Source organism: Manis pentadactyla, chromosome 9 (assembly GCF_030020395.1).
Source record: "Manis pentadactyla isolate mManPen7 chromosome 9, mManPen7.hap1, whole genome shotgun sequence".
NCBI lineage: Eukaryota > Metazoa > Chordata > Mammalia > Pholidota > Manidae > Manis > Manis pentadactyla.
Window position 1 is genome coordinate 124,798,657 of NC_080027.1, and position 17,512 is coordinate 124,816,168.

General features: G+C 39.6%; 1 protein-coding gene across 9 annotated transcripts in view; it reads right to left on the minus strand.

The window, feature by feature from the left end:
- The window catches only part of PPP1R12B (protein phosphatase 1 regulatory subunit 12B), a 223,580-nt gene that overhangs the window by 117,240 nt on the left and 88,828 nt on the right, over window positions 1-17,512 (minus strand). For 4 of the 9 annotated variants that reach the window (XM_057508114.1, XM_057508113.1, XM_057508117.1 and 1 more), the window contains exons 13-14: window positions 14,929-15,111; window positions 11,327-11,509 (exon numbers count right to left, since the gene is read on the minus strand). In XM_057508114.1, coding sequence (XP_057364097.1) covers window positions 11,327-11,509; window positions 14,929-15,111 — 366 coding nt within the window. Of the gene's footprint in view, window positions 1-11,326; window positions 11,510-14,143; window positions 14,281-14,928; window positions 15,112-16,969; window positions 17,011-17,512 lie in introns of those variants that run through there. The other 5 variants (XM_057508118.1, XM_057508119.1, XM_036909563.2 and 2 more) reach the window with 4 other exon arrangements.

A 17,512-nucleotide genomic window follows, 5' to 3' on the forward strand; every position in this document is an offset into this window, starting at 1 on the left:
TGAAATTAGAGGACTTTTTGAGAGCAATAGTGAAGGAAGAGTGAGCGAGGGTAATCCTAGAGGGCAGTGCAGTGCCCAAGATGGGCAAGACAAGCACCCATCAGGGCAAATAACCATCTTTTTGGATGTGTGTTTCTGTCACAGCGATAGTGAAGCCTGCAGTTCTGTTCTCATTATTCATGAATTTCATGTGCCAAGTATGCTTTCCCTTTAACACTATAAGCTTCATTGTAAAGGAATTCAGTTCTTGGGGAGCCCTTGAGCTATCACTACATTATAGTTCATCTACACGCTGATGAGCAGTGAGCCATTCTCAGCACGCACGCGCTGGAACTGGGGTCACTTTTCACCGCCCTTCTCCAGCTTAGAAGCCAAAGACTTCTTGAGAAGAAGCATTGAAGAGCTGGGTCAGTTCTACCCAGGATTAACTAAGGGACTCTAAAGAGGAAGAAAAGCAAATCGTATGAAGAAGAACCAGAAATAATGAATCATTTAGGTAACTGCTGTCAGCCAATTCTGATTTTTTAATACTTCTTAAAATAGAAATATGCATGTCTATGGCTCTAGAATTCTCCCAAAGCCAAAAACTTCCTATACCCAGCATCCTCACTAAACAATGAACAACCAGTTGACCTATAAGACAGCTTCTCATGTATTTTTCAAAAACCCTTATTTCTTATTTAGATTTCAGAGGATAGAAAGTTTTCAATTTGCTTCGTTTTCAGAAGTGATATCTCCAAAGACAAATACTCATTTCCAAGAAGTTCTATCTTTCCTTCAAATAAAAAAAGAGATGTGAACTACTGTGCTCATATTGCTAGCTTATGGCATAAAATACAAGACTGAAATGAACTGGGCCCTTAGACACATCTGCTCAGTGGTACAGAAGAGCAACCGTGGACTTTGAAGTCCAAAGTCTGGTTTGAATTCTGACTTTGCCATTCAGTAGCACTGTGACTGTGGGTAAGTTCTATAATATATCTGTGCATTAATTTTTCTTACATTTGTAAAGAAAACAATATTACTTATCTCACAAAGTTACGAGGATTAAATGCATCTAGGCGGGTAATGGCCTATAAAGAGCTTCCAAAAATATTAATTCTCTTACCCCATTTAAACTTCTTATATGTGTGAAAGCCACTCAAACTCTCTCTCCACTGGTCTCATGAAGCCCTTTCTAACCACTCCATCCTAAAGAATTCACCTTCTCTACCTTCTTCTCTCAACTCCTTAATTCCTACCTGGACACAATTTTGCACTCAAGGACATACTGTTCCTTAACGTAAACTCATGGCTTACAAACGTGTGTATTTGCTGTCCTCTATCTTGAAGGCACAACCTAGGGACTTTCTTTTGTACCCACAGTTCTTGGCACAACACTGAACACATACACAGTCAGTCGCTGAACACTTAGATTCCTGATCTGAGAATCCAGTATCACCTACACATCTCCTAACTCCATTGATTTGAAGTAAGAAACTGAGACTAAAGAAGTTAAATGGCTTACTTGAAAAGGCATAAACTGTGTGCTTAGCTAAGAGTAAACTAGGTCTCTTGCCTTGCAACCCAGGGAGGCTGCTGCTCTCATGTGAAGAAGCACTGGAGTGGAAGACCACAAAGGGCTTCCATATATCACAAAACACCCGCACTCTTTTTATTAAAACACTTAAAATGGAACGAGGTAGATACACTTACCTGCAAACTGACAAACACAAAACAGGATCTTAGGAGGGGGCGTACCAGATGAATCAACTGACGATCCTCTGCTGCCATCTTCTGGACATAGGGGGTTACTACATAGAGGCTTATTTTTCACTGGAGAAAGTTTTATTCAACAAACATTTACCCAAGACTTACTATGTATTAGGCTCTGTGATGTGAAGAAAAAAAAGCAGCCTTAAGAAGCTCACAATGTAATGATTAACAATTTAATTAGCTAAACCAGTCCTAAGAACAGTGCTACAAAAGAACACTGAGGAGAGAATATTGGTTTAAACCCGGGGCTGGGAGAGCAGGGTAGCAGTGGTGGCATTTCTCTGCAGGGGTCTGTATAGTATGAGCAGCATTGTGTCCCGCAGGGAAGGTGGCAGAAGGCCATTCCAGGAAGAAGGGTCAGCATGGGAAAAGAGAGGCACGAAAGTAAACCAGGTCTAAGTTTTCCACCTTGGTACATAAAGTGATGCAATTACCAAAGACAAAACACAGGCAGAAGAATACACAGAAAGGGATACGAGGAAAGAATCATGTAGTTCTGGATAAGCTGGGTTCAGAGAGTATAATGAGCAGTCTCTCCATGGGGCTGAGTGACTACCCATGAGCAGTATTTTCAATAATGCCTGACTCAGCATGACTTTGAATTTTGTCTAGAAACTGGACCTCTGACCATACGAGATCAAGTAGGAAATTTCTCAACTTACAGGTATGGGAAAACATTTACTTCCACTAAGATTCAATCTGACAGTACAGTTTGTAATAAGTAAACAGATTTTCTCCAGACCTTAATGAACTAGTCTCTTCATTTTATCATTTCCTGTTCAATGGCCAACTCATGGAGAAATCTACCCCTTCATCTGCGTAAGCCAGCTTCTCTCTGTAATTACCCTAAATAGCTGACAATTTTTTTCTTTATTTACTTGAAATATATTATGTGATAGTAAAAAAAGAGATATAAAGAATCCACAACCACTTGCATACTATCATCCAACCTAAGAATAACATTACCAATTCCAGTTCCCTCTTAAAAAGAGGTATATTTCTACTTCTTGAAATTCTTAATTGTCCTCTGCTACCCTAACCTCTTGGGTGGGATCTGTAAGTCAGTGTATGTTTAAATTCATTAGGAATATAAAGAAACAGCAGAGAAGTTTCAAACTGGCTATTCTGAACACCGTATCTTACCACTCACCCTCTTCCCTGGCCCCCCAACCACACCACCACCACCAAAACAAAGTATGCAACCAAGCTAGCTTCCCAAAGGACCCCCATGCTGGGAAGGGGTCTGAGAGTAGAAACGCAAAGATACCAAAGCTGTCAAGTAAAGAAATTTTACCTGCTGCTTCTGCTATTCCATGACGAGTGCCTGCTGGTATCTCAGCTCAGCACACCAGAATTAGCCCACAAACACAAGGGTGCTTGAAAACTACCGCGGAGGCTTGTGTCAATTCCCCAGAACACAAATATCAACTTCCTGTGCCTCAGATTTCCATGCAACCATGAACGGCAAGGAATGCTACTTCCAGATCAAATCATTCCCGATGAGGGCAGGTCAAGCTACCTCAGACATACCTTGCCACACACCTGTACAGCAGCTTTCCCAGATGTCCAATTTTCAACAAACAGGTGGCCACTCCTCTGGCTGTCCTTCCCTAGTAAATACTAAGAGTTCATTTTATGAGATTGTTACAAGCAACTCTCTTTTTCTGACAGGAGAAAATCAACCGGTAGGAGAGCAGGGGATTTTGAGGGAGGGCACAGATTTCGGTCCCTCCCACATGTCACCAATACTCACAGCTCTGAAAAAAGAACCACTTTATCAGGAGATTAACTGTAAAAACATGGCTGATAAGGGCTCTGAGGAGCAGGTGTTAGGTGACTGCTCGCTTCACCCTGAAGTGGTTGGGGAATTGGGACCAAAACACCAGGGGCCCTGCTACATCAGGGAATGGATTCCTGACCTTTCTTTGGAATGCCTGTGTCCTGGGGGGAGCGGGAGCGACCTTTTAAGCCCCCACTCCTGCACTATTAAGTGGTATGCTGAGGAATTGTGTGACAAATGCCATTGTCTCTGGAAAATGAAGAGAGTTCATGTCTCAACTGCCATGTTTAGCAACAGGAATACAGGAAAAAGAACACAGACTTTTTAATTCAAGGCCCTTAAATGTTACTATAGTCATTCTTAGCAACATCACCCAGGTCTTCTTTTCCAGAACTGTTTAGAGCTAAAAGGTATTAGTGTTATTATTTTTAAACAGCTTTATGGAGATACACTTTACATACCCACTCAAGCGTACCATCAAATGGTTTTTCATGTATCCAGTTACGCAATTATCACCATAATTAATTTCAAAACATTTTCATCACCCCCCCCTCAAAAAAGAAAACCCATATGTATTAGCAGTCACTTTCCACTTCATGTTTTTAAATACAGACCAGCACCATGATGTATTAGGTCTGAAACACGGTCAGCTGCAAGGGGCACTGATGCTTTCCTGACCACTGAGAAAGAAAGCAGCGCCAATCTTTCGCTTTTTTATCAACTTTCTATCACTTACTAGTTATTGAAAGGATCTTTTAGACTTACTTAGACTTTTTTGTACTGCAATGCACATTACTCAGCGGAAGTAATATGAATACCAAAAGACCAAATTCACATCCATCAGGAATGACAACTAGCAATGATATTTCATTGCTTCAGAGATAATAAAATGTGAAAAATGTTTCCCCTAGAATCAACAATATCCAATATTGCATAGGGATGGTGTGGACTTGGTTACAAACAACAGAAACTGACCTCACGAATTTAGGCAGGAAAGGAGTCATCCAAACAGAATCTAGATAAGCTAACAAGCTAGTATGGTGACTGATCACTTAAGCAGCCTAGAGACATCCAGAATGGCAATATAGCAGAAAAAGTACCTACTGCTAAATACTTTTCACTCTCTTCCTGTTCAATATTCAGTCAGGAAGAAAGAGAACTATTTACCTCAGTAGATAAAAACTTAGGTTCAGTGTTGCTGCAGTCTTCAGATAGGGAAAGAAAATATTCAGAACAAAAATTGATGCTGGAGGAGGTTGTGTATCTCTTTGTAGAACTGCTTTTGAACTGACAACTGCCTGTCTTTAGCAGAGACAGAAAGATAAGTCAAATGACTTTTAAAAATCATGACTCAGAGTTTAATTACTTGGTTTAAATTTCTAACATTCCAAAGATGATGCCAAATGAATTTGCTGACAGCTCCACATTAGCAGGAGCAACTACCTAGCTTATAAAGACCCCGGGGGACTCAAGGCCAGCGTGGCGTCAGCGTGGCGTCTGTGACTCAGCCAGCACTGGCCACATCCTGCCCAAGCAAGGGGAGCTGCACGGGGGCTCCTTGGGAAAGACAACTTTAGCTTCTCGTGGGGAAAACTATTTTAGCCATTTCTATAAAGAAAAGAAAGATGTATCACTCAATAAAAAAGATGTAAAATTTAGGGTTCAGGTTGGGAGAGAGAAAAGCTAAAGGAGAAACAGAACAAGAGGATCAAAGGCAAACACTATCAGACTCTAATATTAGCCAAGGGAATTGTTTACATCTTGTTGCTAAGGAAAACTTGGAGCTTTGGAAAATGAACCCCACCACTGTACTACTGTGACAGCTGCCGCTTGGCCCTGATGTCCCTGCAGAGCTATCTGCCAACTGCTCGCCACTTGCCGTTTCTGTCCTGCTGCCTGCCAGTCAGGTCGGGCCCTTTACAATCAGATGACCCCGTTGGTGTCCGCAAGTCCTCGACGGCAGCCCCAAGACTGACGGCAGCGGCAAGAGTGTCATGAAGGTAGAGACCGCTGCGCTCTGGGCTGAGATTAAGATGGATTGGCCCCTGAATCAATAGTTTTATTCTTAAATCTAAAAGGAGGAAGGAGTCATGAGTTCAGTGAGAAGGAAAAGAAGATTCAGTGATGGTCTCACTGTGCCTCTGCTTCAAGTGTGACACGAGGCAAATCATTCCGTGCTCTGAGGGCCTTCGCATTTCCATTTATAAAACAGGAAGCACAACTCCTACTCCTTTCCATCATGTAAAGGGAATCCATTTGAAACAGTCGAGGTTTTTAGGAAAAAAAAGAACTTTGTAAATTCAAGATCATGCCCTTCTTAAAAATAATAAGCTGTTTCAGAAGTCTAGCGCTGAGCTTATATAGCAAAATCATAAATTATCTAGAAATCCTGTAAACCTTGAATCTCCTAATGTATTTACTCCTCAATAATTATGGCCACCTTCAGACTTACATTGCAAGAAAGACTGTTGTCCCTAGAGTTAATTATTTTTGCAAGCTGTCCTGTTCCCCTGCTCCCAATTACAATAGTAATACTTTGTCACTTTGGAAATTTGGAAAGTACAGAAAAAATAAAAAATAAAAGAAAATTACCCATAATCCCCAGAAAAATCTAGTGTTAATATTTCTATGTTTATTATTATTTGTTATCTAGTTCTGTCCACTTAACAATGTATCTGTGGTTAACAAACTGGGTAAAGAACTGTTACTACCGGGTGTAAAACTGAGACTGATCATTGGCCCTTGGAATACACACAGCCACCTATCCCCTCTGAGAACAAAACATTCTCAGAAAAGGTAAACCAGCTATGCAGGTATAATGCTAAGACCTACTCCCCAATCCAATTGCTCTAATTACACTGCAAATGGAGATTATTTCGGAGAGATGACTTTTCCCTAGTCAGGTCTTGCTGTGGTCAGTTTTAAAGCCCCATTTATACCAATACTCACTAATTGTTTCAAACAGGACCTGTGAACACAGGCTCTAGGCCTCCTTCCCGCTCTCCCAGCAGGAGTCAACATGCTTCCACAGTGAGCTGATTACAGAGAAAGCAGCAGCTTCAAGGAGGATTAGCACCCGGCATGCTCGTTCAGAAAGAAAATTTAGCTGTTTTCAAAACATATGATTTTTTTTCTTTCAGCTTATGTTTGTCTAAAGGGAGAAACTAAATAAATGGCCTTAATTCTGTAAAGGCTTAAATGATATGTTTTATTTGATCGAGTCATTCCCCAGCTGAAAATACTTCAGTGGTATTCCATAGCTTTGAAAACAGAAATTCAAGTTTCTTAGTGTAGCACAGACAAAAATCTACGTGATTTGGTTCCTGCCTACCTCTCTAGCTCCACAATTTCCAAAGTATACCCAGTAGAATACCAGTCTTGGGTTTCAATGGAAAAAACAAAAAACAAAAAACAAAACTATTTGATGGACAAAGAAATTTGGAAAATGCTGCAAACTCTAACCATCCCCACACCTCACTATGCACACCCAACCGCTGGCAAGGAAGGACCCTGAGAAGGCTTCTGAGTAATCCTTCCTGCTTAACTTTGTTCAATCCACTGTCTCACAAATTCATTTGGCCACAGAAGGCTTTTTTTCCATCTAAATCTATTTCACACAAGACACTTTCAGAAATGTTACACTGGCCTTACCTTCTCCCAGCTTCAGGCATAATGAACTTGTTTCTTGAATTTCTAATGTTCCCTCTGAAATACCATCCTCCTAAGTGCTACTTGTAGTTTACTTCTAGTTGACTTTCAAAGGTCAACTTCATCATCTCCTCTCAGTCTAGATTCCGCTCCTCTGTGCCACAATAACAATTATACAAACCTTTATCAGAGCACTTAACAACTGTACTGTAATATCTGATTTGTTTGTTTGCCTTCCCACAACAGATAAATTTAAGCTCCTCAAGGTCAAGAAAGATGTTTTTCTTTGACCCTGTTTCCTTAATAACTCTGTGCCTGGCACAGGGCAGTCTCTCAATAAATGGTTTTTAGATGTTTTATACATGTGGGTTCCATCTTAAGCAGGGCTTTATACTGATACAATACTATATTTATAAAATCTTGTATCTTAAGGGCCACTCCTGGTTCCTGTACCTGTTTATATTGATGTGTCTATCATTAGTACCACTGGTCACTTTTAATTATTGTTCAATAGCCTAAATAATAGTTTGAGGTTTCTGTTCTGCATTCAAAAATTCCATTACATGCTGGTCTGCATCTATGAGTATTTTAGAACCCACATCTGTTAACTTCCCTTGTGGCGATTAATTTCTTCCAGTGTTTATGATGTTCTATGTGAGTTTGTCTCTGTAGGGAACTGTTTTATAGAAATCCCATACACTCTAGGTTGTAAATGTGTTTCTTCAAGGTGATTTTGAATTTGTTTGTGCCATGGCCCCAGGGTTTCAAGAATACAGACCTAGTTTCTATGTTAATCCTTGGCTTGGGATATCCAAAGTATATGGGTGGCGAAAATTTCCCACAAAAGATTTTTCTATCCCTCCCAGACTCTTGGATAAGCCCCCTCCCTGGACTCTCTTTGGGCCATGGGCAAAAGACCCTTCTCATGAATGGGCAGCCCTTAAGAAGTCCAGCTTTATACAGGTTCTTGGTTACAGCTCCGAACACGGTCAGGTCCAAAAGCCACGCTTCCTACACCCACACGAGGCATTAAAACATGAGCCTTCAGACTCATAGTTTCAGTCACTTACAGGTCTTATACCAACCCTGGGCCACTGAAAGCATTCTGGCTTTGGGGGTCACCTGGGAGTTCCCTTTCATTTTTCTGAACTATATTTTGCTATGTTTATCAAGGGAAAGGGGTCCTTGTAAATCCATCTTCCATGTTGCCAGAACCATTCTCCTAAATACATTTTGAGCCCATTCACTCTTCCCCATTGCTTCTATGGCTACCTCAGTGCAGGCCACTGCTCGCTCTCATGCACTCCCTTCTGCAGTGGTCTCTGTACTGATCAGCTCACATCCAGTCCTGTCCATTCTCCCCCTGTCCAATATATATGGGATAATGCTACCAGAGTTGAAAAGCCAGAATGTTTTAAAATGTGGGTCAGATCATGTTATTTTTTGCTTAAAATCATCTACTGGCATATATCTCAGCAGTTCAACTCCCAGGTATATACCCAAGAGAACTGAAAACATATGTACACAGAAAACTTGTACATACATGTGTAGAGTTACATTATTCGTAGTAGCCAAAAGGTAGCAACAACCCAAATGTCCACCAACTTTTGAATGGCAAACAAAAAGCAGGCTATCTACCAAATGGGATAGTACTTGGCCAATAAAAAGGAATCAAGTACTGACACAGGCTACAACACAAATGAACCTTAAAAACATAATGCTAAATGAAAGAAGCCAGACACAGAAGACGACATATTGATTTCATTTATATGAAATGTCCGGAATAAGCAACTCTAAAGAAACAGAGAGTAGATCAGTGATTGCTTAGGTCTAGGGGCAACGGGGTGATAGGCAGCCAGTGAGGGACGTGGAGGAGTGGCCAACACCTGAAGGGCACTGGACTTATTTTTAAGGTGATAAAAATGTTCTAAAATCGACTGTGGTGATGGTTGCACATATCTGTGAATATACTAAAAACCACTGGATTATGCACTTTAAAGGGGTAAATTATATGGTATGTGGATTTTATCTCTATAAAGCTATTCAAAACAGCTCTTCCAGTGGCTCATCATGGTTCTTAGCATGTAAATCCAAAATCTTAATCTGCATCGTAGAGCTCCTAGCTACTGCTCTCGAGCCTCATCTCAGACTGTGCTTGCCCTGACTCGTCACTTCAGTCACAGTGTGTTTTCAGTGTCTCTGAATGGCCTTCCCACCATTTAGACCATCACGGGACACTCCCACGATGCCAGCAGCACTTTTCCACCTCAGTGTCTTTTCAAAAGCCACGTTTTCTGCCTGGAATGCTCATCCCCTTCTCTTCACCTAGCTAATATTTGTCCACAGATCTCAATTTGCACATCATGCTTAGGATGACCTTCTCTGATCCCTCAGGAGAAGGGAAGTCTTATGTAGGCAGATTTTCCACAATAAATACATCGTCATAACAACAAATATGACCCCTTCATACTACATGTCACAAGGATAATTATTTAATGCTTGTTCTTTTTCACTAGCATGCGTTCCCCCAGGGCTGAGATCACATTTATCTGGCTCGCTGCGGTATCTGGGTCTGTCATAGTATCTGGCAATGGCTAAGGATTAATATTTTGAAAAGAATGAATGCTAGTACAGATCAGGTGACTTGATCTTGAGTCACGGCTCTTTAATATCTTCCTATTTATTTATCTTGTGCCATCTACCTTATTATCTAATAAATATTATTTACTATGTAATAAATATCTAATAGCTCCCTACTTATTATCTTGTGCCGCCCTGAAAATGTATGTATCTTAATATATCACATTTGTAATTCATTAATATCTTAACTTTTTTATTTTTATATTTGCTGCTACCTGAAGAAATGTGTCTAGTTATAATATGTGGCACACAGCAGGTACTCAATAAGCATTTGTGGACTGAATAAAACTTGTGAAACAAAATCAAAATCTGTAGCAGGTGCTATCTTATTGGCTATAGGTTATAAAATTTCCAGAAGACAGTAACCATCTCTCTAGGCTTCTCTCCATAACCGTACATGTAACTAAGTATTTAATAATGCAATTTGATAAAGAAACTGATTTACCCAACCTTTCAGGGATTATGATCTTAATGATGAATTGAACTCATTTTACTTGTCTCAGCTCAGAAAGATTTTTTAAAGGGAGTTTTTTCAGCTGTAAGTAACAAAAGAATACTTTTGCATTTAGTTACTAGATGAAACTAACAGTATCTAAATTACATCTGAGCCATTATTACATTAAAACCAAAACATTAAATATTCAAGATTAACTTATTGAAATTTCCTTAGCAGGAAGCCAATTAAAAGATGACAACTGTGGACTCTGGAACCTGTATTCTTCAATTTTTATGTAGAGAAAAGAAAAAAAAGAAAGGAAGGAAAGGAATGGAAGAAAAAAAAATATTATTTTTCAACTCACTTAACATCTCCCTTCCATTTCTTCTCAAAATGTGTTTTAGAGCTGTCTTTACAATAAACAAACACCTAAGAAGTTTAACTCATTGTATCTTCATGCATTCTATTTTTTTATACTTCTTCAAGTGGGAGAAAATGGCCCATTCTCCTTGGTCACATCTTCCAAGGTCTCTTAATCCTGAGAATCAGGAAGTTCTTCTTAGTTTCTGCCTTAAAGCTCTCCTATTCTATTCACAACTGCTCTCTCATGATTTTTCTCTAAAGAAATTGCAGAACAGCCAGGCACTATCCTTCTACCGTATCATCATATATTATTCATCTCCTTTTCTGGTATTCTTCTCAAATTAATTAAAACTTTATAGAGTAGCTATTTCTCTGAGCCTTTTATCACTCTACTGCTTTCCTTTGCTGCCAGAGAAGCTGTCACAGACTATTCAGAATAAAACAAAACGTCCTTCTCTGGGCTTCAGGTTCTCCATCACAAAGTGGGGAGGTAAAGCCTATCGCTCTTAGAAGACAAACAGAAGAGGATGAGCCTATATCCATAATAGACCAAAAATTTCCTAGAGGCAAAATACAAAACCCAAACTGCAATATAAAGATCTGTTTTCATAAATGTGTCTGAGATCGGGGGAAAGACTTTACACCTACTCCTTTACCTCCTACCTCAAAGCAGAACCCTGCAAGGAAATTAGTACATGACATACCTCCTCCTCTCCCGGGCTTCCACAGGGGAGTCCGTTCCAGGGGGTGAGAGCGGAGGAGCAGCTGTAACCCCACCGGCAGTGTGAGGTGGAGGGCGATTAGTGATCACACAGAGCGGGGTGCTAGAAGAGACACTGTCTGCTGCTTTCTCTGCGGCTGAGTCAGCCTGGGATTTGTAAGGAGTCCTGGAATCAGAAAAGACACATGCAGAAAGAGAAGGTCAGGCGTGCCACACCACCGGGCCCTGCACAGACAGCGGGCTGGAGAGGCTTAGCAAGGGAATCTTCTCGCTCAGATTTTGTTTGTTGGGTTTTTTAAACTCTGAGCCCTTGAATCTTAGTATGATTACACATTCAGTCTGATATTCTCTGCCAGAGGATTTATGTTTTATGAATTTCTTTTTGCCCAAGATTAAAAATTTTTTTTAACTAGCTATGGCACAAGGCAAAATAGTGACATCTGCAAGAGTGCTTTAAATGACTCCCGAGAACCATCTGTCTCCACATGCACCCAGAGGCCGGGCCTCTCCACACATGCAAATGACACTGGAGTCACTTACGGAAGCTCCACCTGCCCCTTAGATCCTGGCAGTGGGAGTCTTTCTGGTCGCCCTCGGCCTAGTCTGGATGACCATCTTCTTGGCTTAGGCAGAGGTGTGTGGCGAATGCTCTGAGACCTCAGCGTGCTAAGCCCTCCCTCACCTGGCTCGGCAACTGTCCCCCTTCCACTTAACCAAATGCCTAAGTGTCTAGATTCATAACTGCACACATGGAAAACTGAAACTAAAACTACTAAGATTCTATATGTAACCTTAACTAGAGTCTTTCCAACAGCAAGCTGTATAATTAAACGCATTTACATGAAAACAACATCTTTGTTTCTTAACAAAGAGTTGAGAGCAACCATTGGCTCTCTATCCAAAAAGCTATCATTTGTGATGTCACAGCTTGTTGCTGGGGTAACAGAGATCCAAAATTGATATTCATAGAGATGGGAAAAGCAGTGAAAATAATGAATGCTAAAAATCGTGTTTTTTTCCCACCTACTCACAATTAACAGGAATGCTTGTAACTAAGCTCACTTTCAAATAATCACATTATTAGAATTAGCTCAAGAGAAATAATCAAAACATAAAAATCTAAATATGGTGCCTAGATGCAAATATAAAAATAAAACAATTTTGGACTGTTACCAAAAAAACCCAAGCCACTTTTCCAGAAGCAATTAATGGCCCAGAAAAAAGGTGAAATTTTATATTGCTTTTTTTTAATTAAAAAAAATGAAGGCAAATAATTCCTCAGATGTACAAGATGCATGAGTCTATAGGAAGTACTAACAAAATTAGCCAGAAACAAAGCTATAAAAAAATTACATTTATCAAAACCTTACCTGAAATTCTTTTTAGATTAATAACATGTTTTGGTCTCTCTGCAATTCTTACACTGTAGAAATGCCAAAGATTTTATTTTATTAAATTGCAGAATATGACTTTCACTATTATTTTAAAATGTGGTATATAATTTTACAAGTAGATTGTTAGAAGTAGAATAGGAAAAACTACAGAGCAGGGATCAGAGACTTTGAAACCACTTGGGGCTAAATTTAAGCCAAGTTAGCCATCTTCATCTGTAAAATGGGGACAATGATACCTTACAACGCAGGGATCTTGTGATGATTGAATAAAATAAGGTATGTAGAACACTTAGGATAGTGCCCAGGATAAAATAAAAAGTCAGTGGAAACAAAACAGTGAAACAGACAATAGCTCTGAAATGGACAAATTTATGTTCAAATCCTGCCTCAGTTTCTTACTAGCTGTGTGACCTTAGCAGGTGATTAAGTTTTTGGTCTCAATTTCCTCATCTACAAAATGAGAATAATATTTCATACACTAGAGGGCTCTTTATAAGACTATACATAATATATGTGTGCCTGAGATAGCCAGTTGCCTAACATACTCATTTTCCTCTTCTTCCTTAAGTAACAAGACCTATACAGTACTGAAGGCAGCAAAGTTCCTAGTTAAAAATCCACGGGCTGCTAGAGGTTGCCAGGGAGACATTAGCAGAAAATTAGCACTTTGGGAAAATTCTTGCTTGGCTCAGAGTCATTCCCTCTTTGCACACTTCTCCCTTCCCTCCTCCTTCCTGCCTAGAATGCAGCCATAATGGCTACAGTGCTGGCAACTACTTTGGACCATTAGGCGACTCACAGAAATGGAAGCCATAATCTCAGATTTGTAAAGCAGGAAGATGGCAGGAACCGGGATCTTTTAATGACTTTGGAGCTGTATGCCAGCCCTGCCTAACTGAGAAAAAAGTTAATAAACTTTTAACATATTTAAGCCCCTATTATTTGGATTTACTGTTATATGTGAGTAAACTAAACCCCAATATAATTTTTGTATAGTACCTAACCCATGGGGTTCAACAAATGGTAGCTATTATCATTTCTCCCCAGTCCCAGCTCTTAACAGTTAATCAAGTAACGTCTCCACAGTTTATTCATCTATGGGGATAATATATTTACTATGCCTGTGCAAATGGATTTTTATGAGGACCTGATAAATTTAGTTACACAATATTATTATTATATATAGTTTTATATATATGTGTGTGTGTGTGTATATACATATAGTTACACAGGATTAGTAATAATCCATCATATGCCTGTCCTTCCTCATAAGCAACTGGACCTAATATATTTCTACATAATTATACAGTATTATTATAAATAATTCATTATAAGCCTATTCCTCCTGGCCAAATAAATAACTGCCACTTATTTTAGGGAAATTAGTCTAATAAACTGACAAATACCAATCAAGCATCACCATCAGTGGCATTCTGGCAGCAACACCAATTTCATTAACATCTTTCATTTCTTTGTCAGCTGTGACAGCGAGACCCTTTGCCACACCCAAAAGCAAAGGGTCTCCGATCACACATAAAGGATTAAAAGCCACAGTGAAAATCACAGCTGAAGTCCTGCTGCACTTGTGCAATGACACTCTGCCCACGCTACCGCTCAGATGAACTAGAAACCAAGAAGATACTTCCCTGGAACGAAGTTTAGACAAACGCAAATCTCTTTCTTCCTACTGTGTTTCCGGCAAAACACTTTCATTGGCTGGGAATTTTCAGAGGGACATAAAAGGCTTTTGGAACAAGAGTTGACATTCCTTCTGTTTTGGATTTGTATGCCATCTTCCAAAAACCCTAAACATAAGAGATTCCTACTCATAACTACTGGAAAATTAATATAAGTGAAATATGGGGACATTCTTAATATATGGCTTACCATAATAGTATGTGCCTTAAACTGCAATCACAACTGGTGAGGGTACTGAGATATGAAAGCAGTCATATTAAGTCGATGCCCACCCACCAAACACAAAGATATATACCCCACGATTATTCAGTAAGCAACTGCCGACTCATTAATACAAGTCAAAGCAAAAGCAATCTCATTAAATTATGGACATTCTCACAGGAATTCAAATGTGCTTCCACAATGACTAAGTCCCTTTGGTTCGAATCTCATATGCGTACCCAGAGGCATTAGCTTTGGTGGTGGTAACTCAGATGGCTCCAAAAAGCCTTACCTGCCACGGTGTAGGGACGCAGTAGTGTCTGCACTGACTGGTGCAGGGCAAGAAGAGGCAGGCTGCCACTTGCCGCCCCGAGAGGTAGATGAACCAATCGTAATGGGTGAGGTAGCAGGAGATGAATTGCGATTGGCTGAAATGTAGGGACTTGTGGGGTCACTACTTCTACCAAATGAAGCACTGCAAAACAGCACACAGTCACATTCTTCAGGACATGCTGCTCACTCACCACTTCCCAGTACCACCTTCCCACCCAGACTGGGCACTTAAAAGGAATGTAGACCAAAGAGAGGGTACAACAACTGGGAAGTGGAGTGTCAACCCCAGCTAGAGCTGCGTCACTGGCAGCTAGCAGGCATCTGTCAATCATCCAACAGAGCGAAGGAATGTGAAGGCAGAGAGATGGTGTGCAAAAAGAGAAAGCAGGAGGGTGAAATATATGACCAGAGTGGAGGCTGAGAAAGGGAAATAATAGGAAACAGTAATTTTATTAAAAAAGTAATTCCCAATAAATCCCAAGGCAAAAAGTCATGCAACCCCAAATGCCTACCTGATACAGAATGAGCACTGCAAAAGCTAAAGACCAGAATCTGCAGAGGCTTTGGAGTAGAGATTTAAAATTAAACAGAGGAAGTGTGAAGTTCTGTGGGAAACAATGTGTTTGAGGACTGTGATTCTTTCGTCTAAAGCAAAAATGCCTTTAGGGGGATTTTAAGTTCTAAGTCTAGAAAATAACATTGTGTGGGCAACAGAAGACAAGTCATCTTTGTTTCAATTGAAGATAGGTACGAACCACCTCAGCTGAAGCCAAAAATTATTTGAGTTAGAATTGTTTTTAAGAAACTTCTTAACTATGACAATCATGAGACATTTGAGCGAGTGACCAAAAAAGCTATGAAGCCTACTTTGAAAAAGATTAATTTTACTGGGCCATATGAAAGGAATTTCTACCTAAATGCAAGAGATGAACTAGAAAATGGAAAGTATGCTGAGCTTTGGCACAGCTCAAGAATGACAAACGTTTACTCACACTTTGGTTTTAAATAGTGATGGCAAATAATTCTTTCTTTTTGGAAAGATCATAAAGTAAGATTCTGTAAAATCAAAAAGTACTTTAGGGTTATGAAGAAGAGCTTTGGAAATGCAAAGTATGAAGCAAGTTGTAGATCTCTTCTCAAAAAGTGCTCACATAATTAAACATTCTTTGTATCCTAAATAGAGGCAGTCTCTTTCTCCTTTGTTCACCACAATTAGGCTTAACTACCTCTTTCAAACCAATGCTACTCACTTGACCCATTTGCTAATGATTTAGATCACAAAAATCAACAACCCTACCACAAAATAACAACATGCCTGGAAATTAAATGGCAGCTTTCTCTTTCTCAGATCTAGAACATGACTTTCTTAGAAAAATTTTCTTGGTCTTGGGTACAACTAAAAGGAGAAATAATGTGTCTAGTTAGAAAACGGCCTTAGCCTTGAAGACAAATAGATGACAGCCTTATTAAGCCAAAAACACTGAGTTTGTATTAGAAAGCTTCAGTGAGATCACTGAATTGTACTTGTATTCTTTGGAAACTGAGCTCTTACAGGATGTATCTCTAGAACTGAAGAACGTTAAAAGGCAACAGTGGTTGCTCATTTTACAGCTTACTAGTTCTCATGTTCCAAAATTAACTGGTTGACAAGATTCTTCCAATCAAGGGGAAATAAGTTTTGAGCTCAAATACACAGTCAATGGCCAAAGCCTGTTTCTAGGGAAGACAACCAACTAAAAGAAACCTAATGTTGAAGCCTATGGCATGAAGAGACAATTGCAGGGGTTAAGTAAGTGGCAGTGAAGAAAGAATTCAAAGTAAGCAATGAGAATCAGATTCTCCCACATCAGCAGCAAAGTTCAAATTTAAATACGAATTAAATGTATCATATGGCTTAATGGTTCTGGCAAAGGGGCTTTGCTTGCTGGCTGGTACATGGCAAAGAAAACAACTGCAGAGAAAGGAATATAGATGAGAAAAGCAGAAGGAAACCCATGTACCTTCTGTGCACCAAACTTGCGAGTTTCACATCTTGATGGATCTGAGGGCCATTAAAGTCATAAAAAAAAAAACAACTCAAGTCCCTAAATTAACAGGCTTCAATATGACACTTCTTTAATGCAATATAAAACTATCCCCATTTCCCACCCTCCTCACCACCTACAGGGTTCCTCCCTTCCTCCCCACAAAAGTATAACTCGAGATGAGAATTACTCTAGTTTTAGAAAATAGAGATGTAGCAACTGGACAGGGGTGATTTAAATTCAGTCCTGCTCAGAGATTACTAGAAGTCACTTCTGGTTGAAGATTTTAATAGGACTGAGAGGATGGAGTATAAATTCAGTCTGTCTGTGGTGAGAATTTGGAATTAGCTTACTTTAATTCAGTTAATAAGTAAATTTTAATTTAAAATTAGTCAAGATGTTAGTTTCAAGAAATCTAAAAGTAATTCATTTTTTGGATTCATTTTTGTGGTGCTAATTGGATGTAAGATGGCATGCAATTATTACCCAATACTCATGGCCAGAGTGAAGCTAAATCAT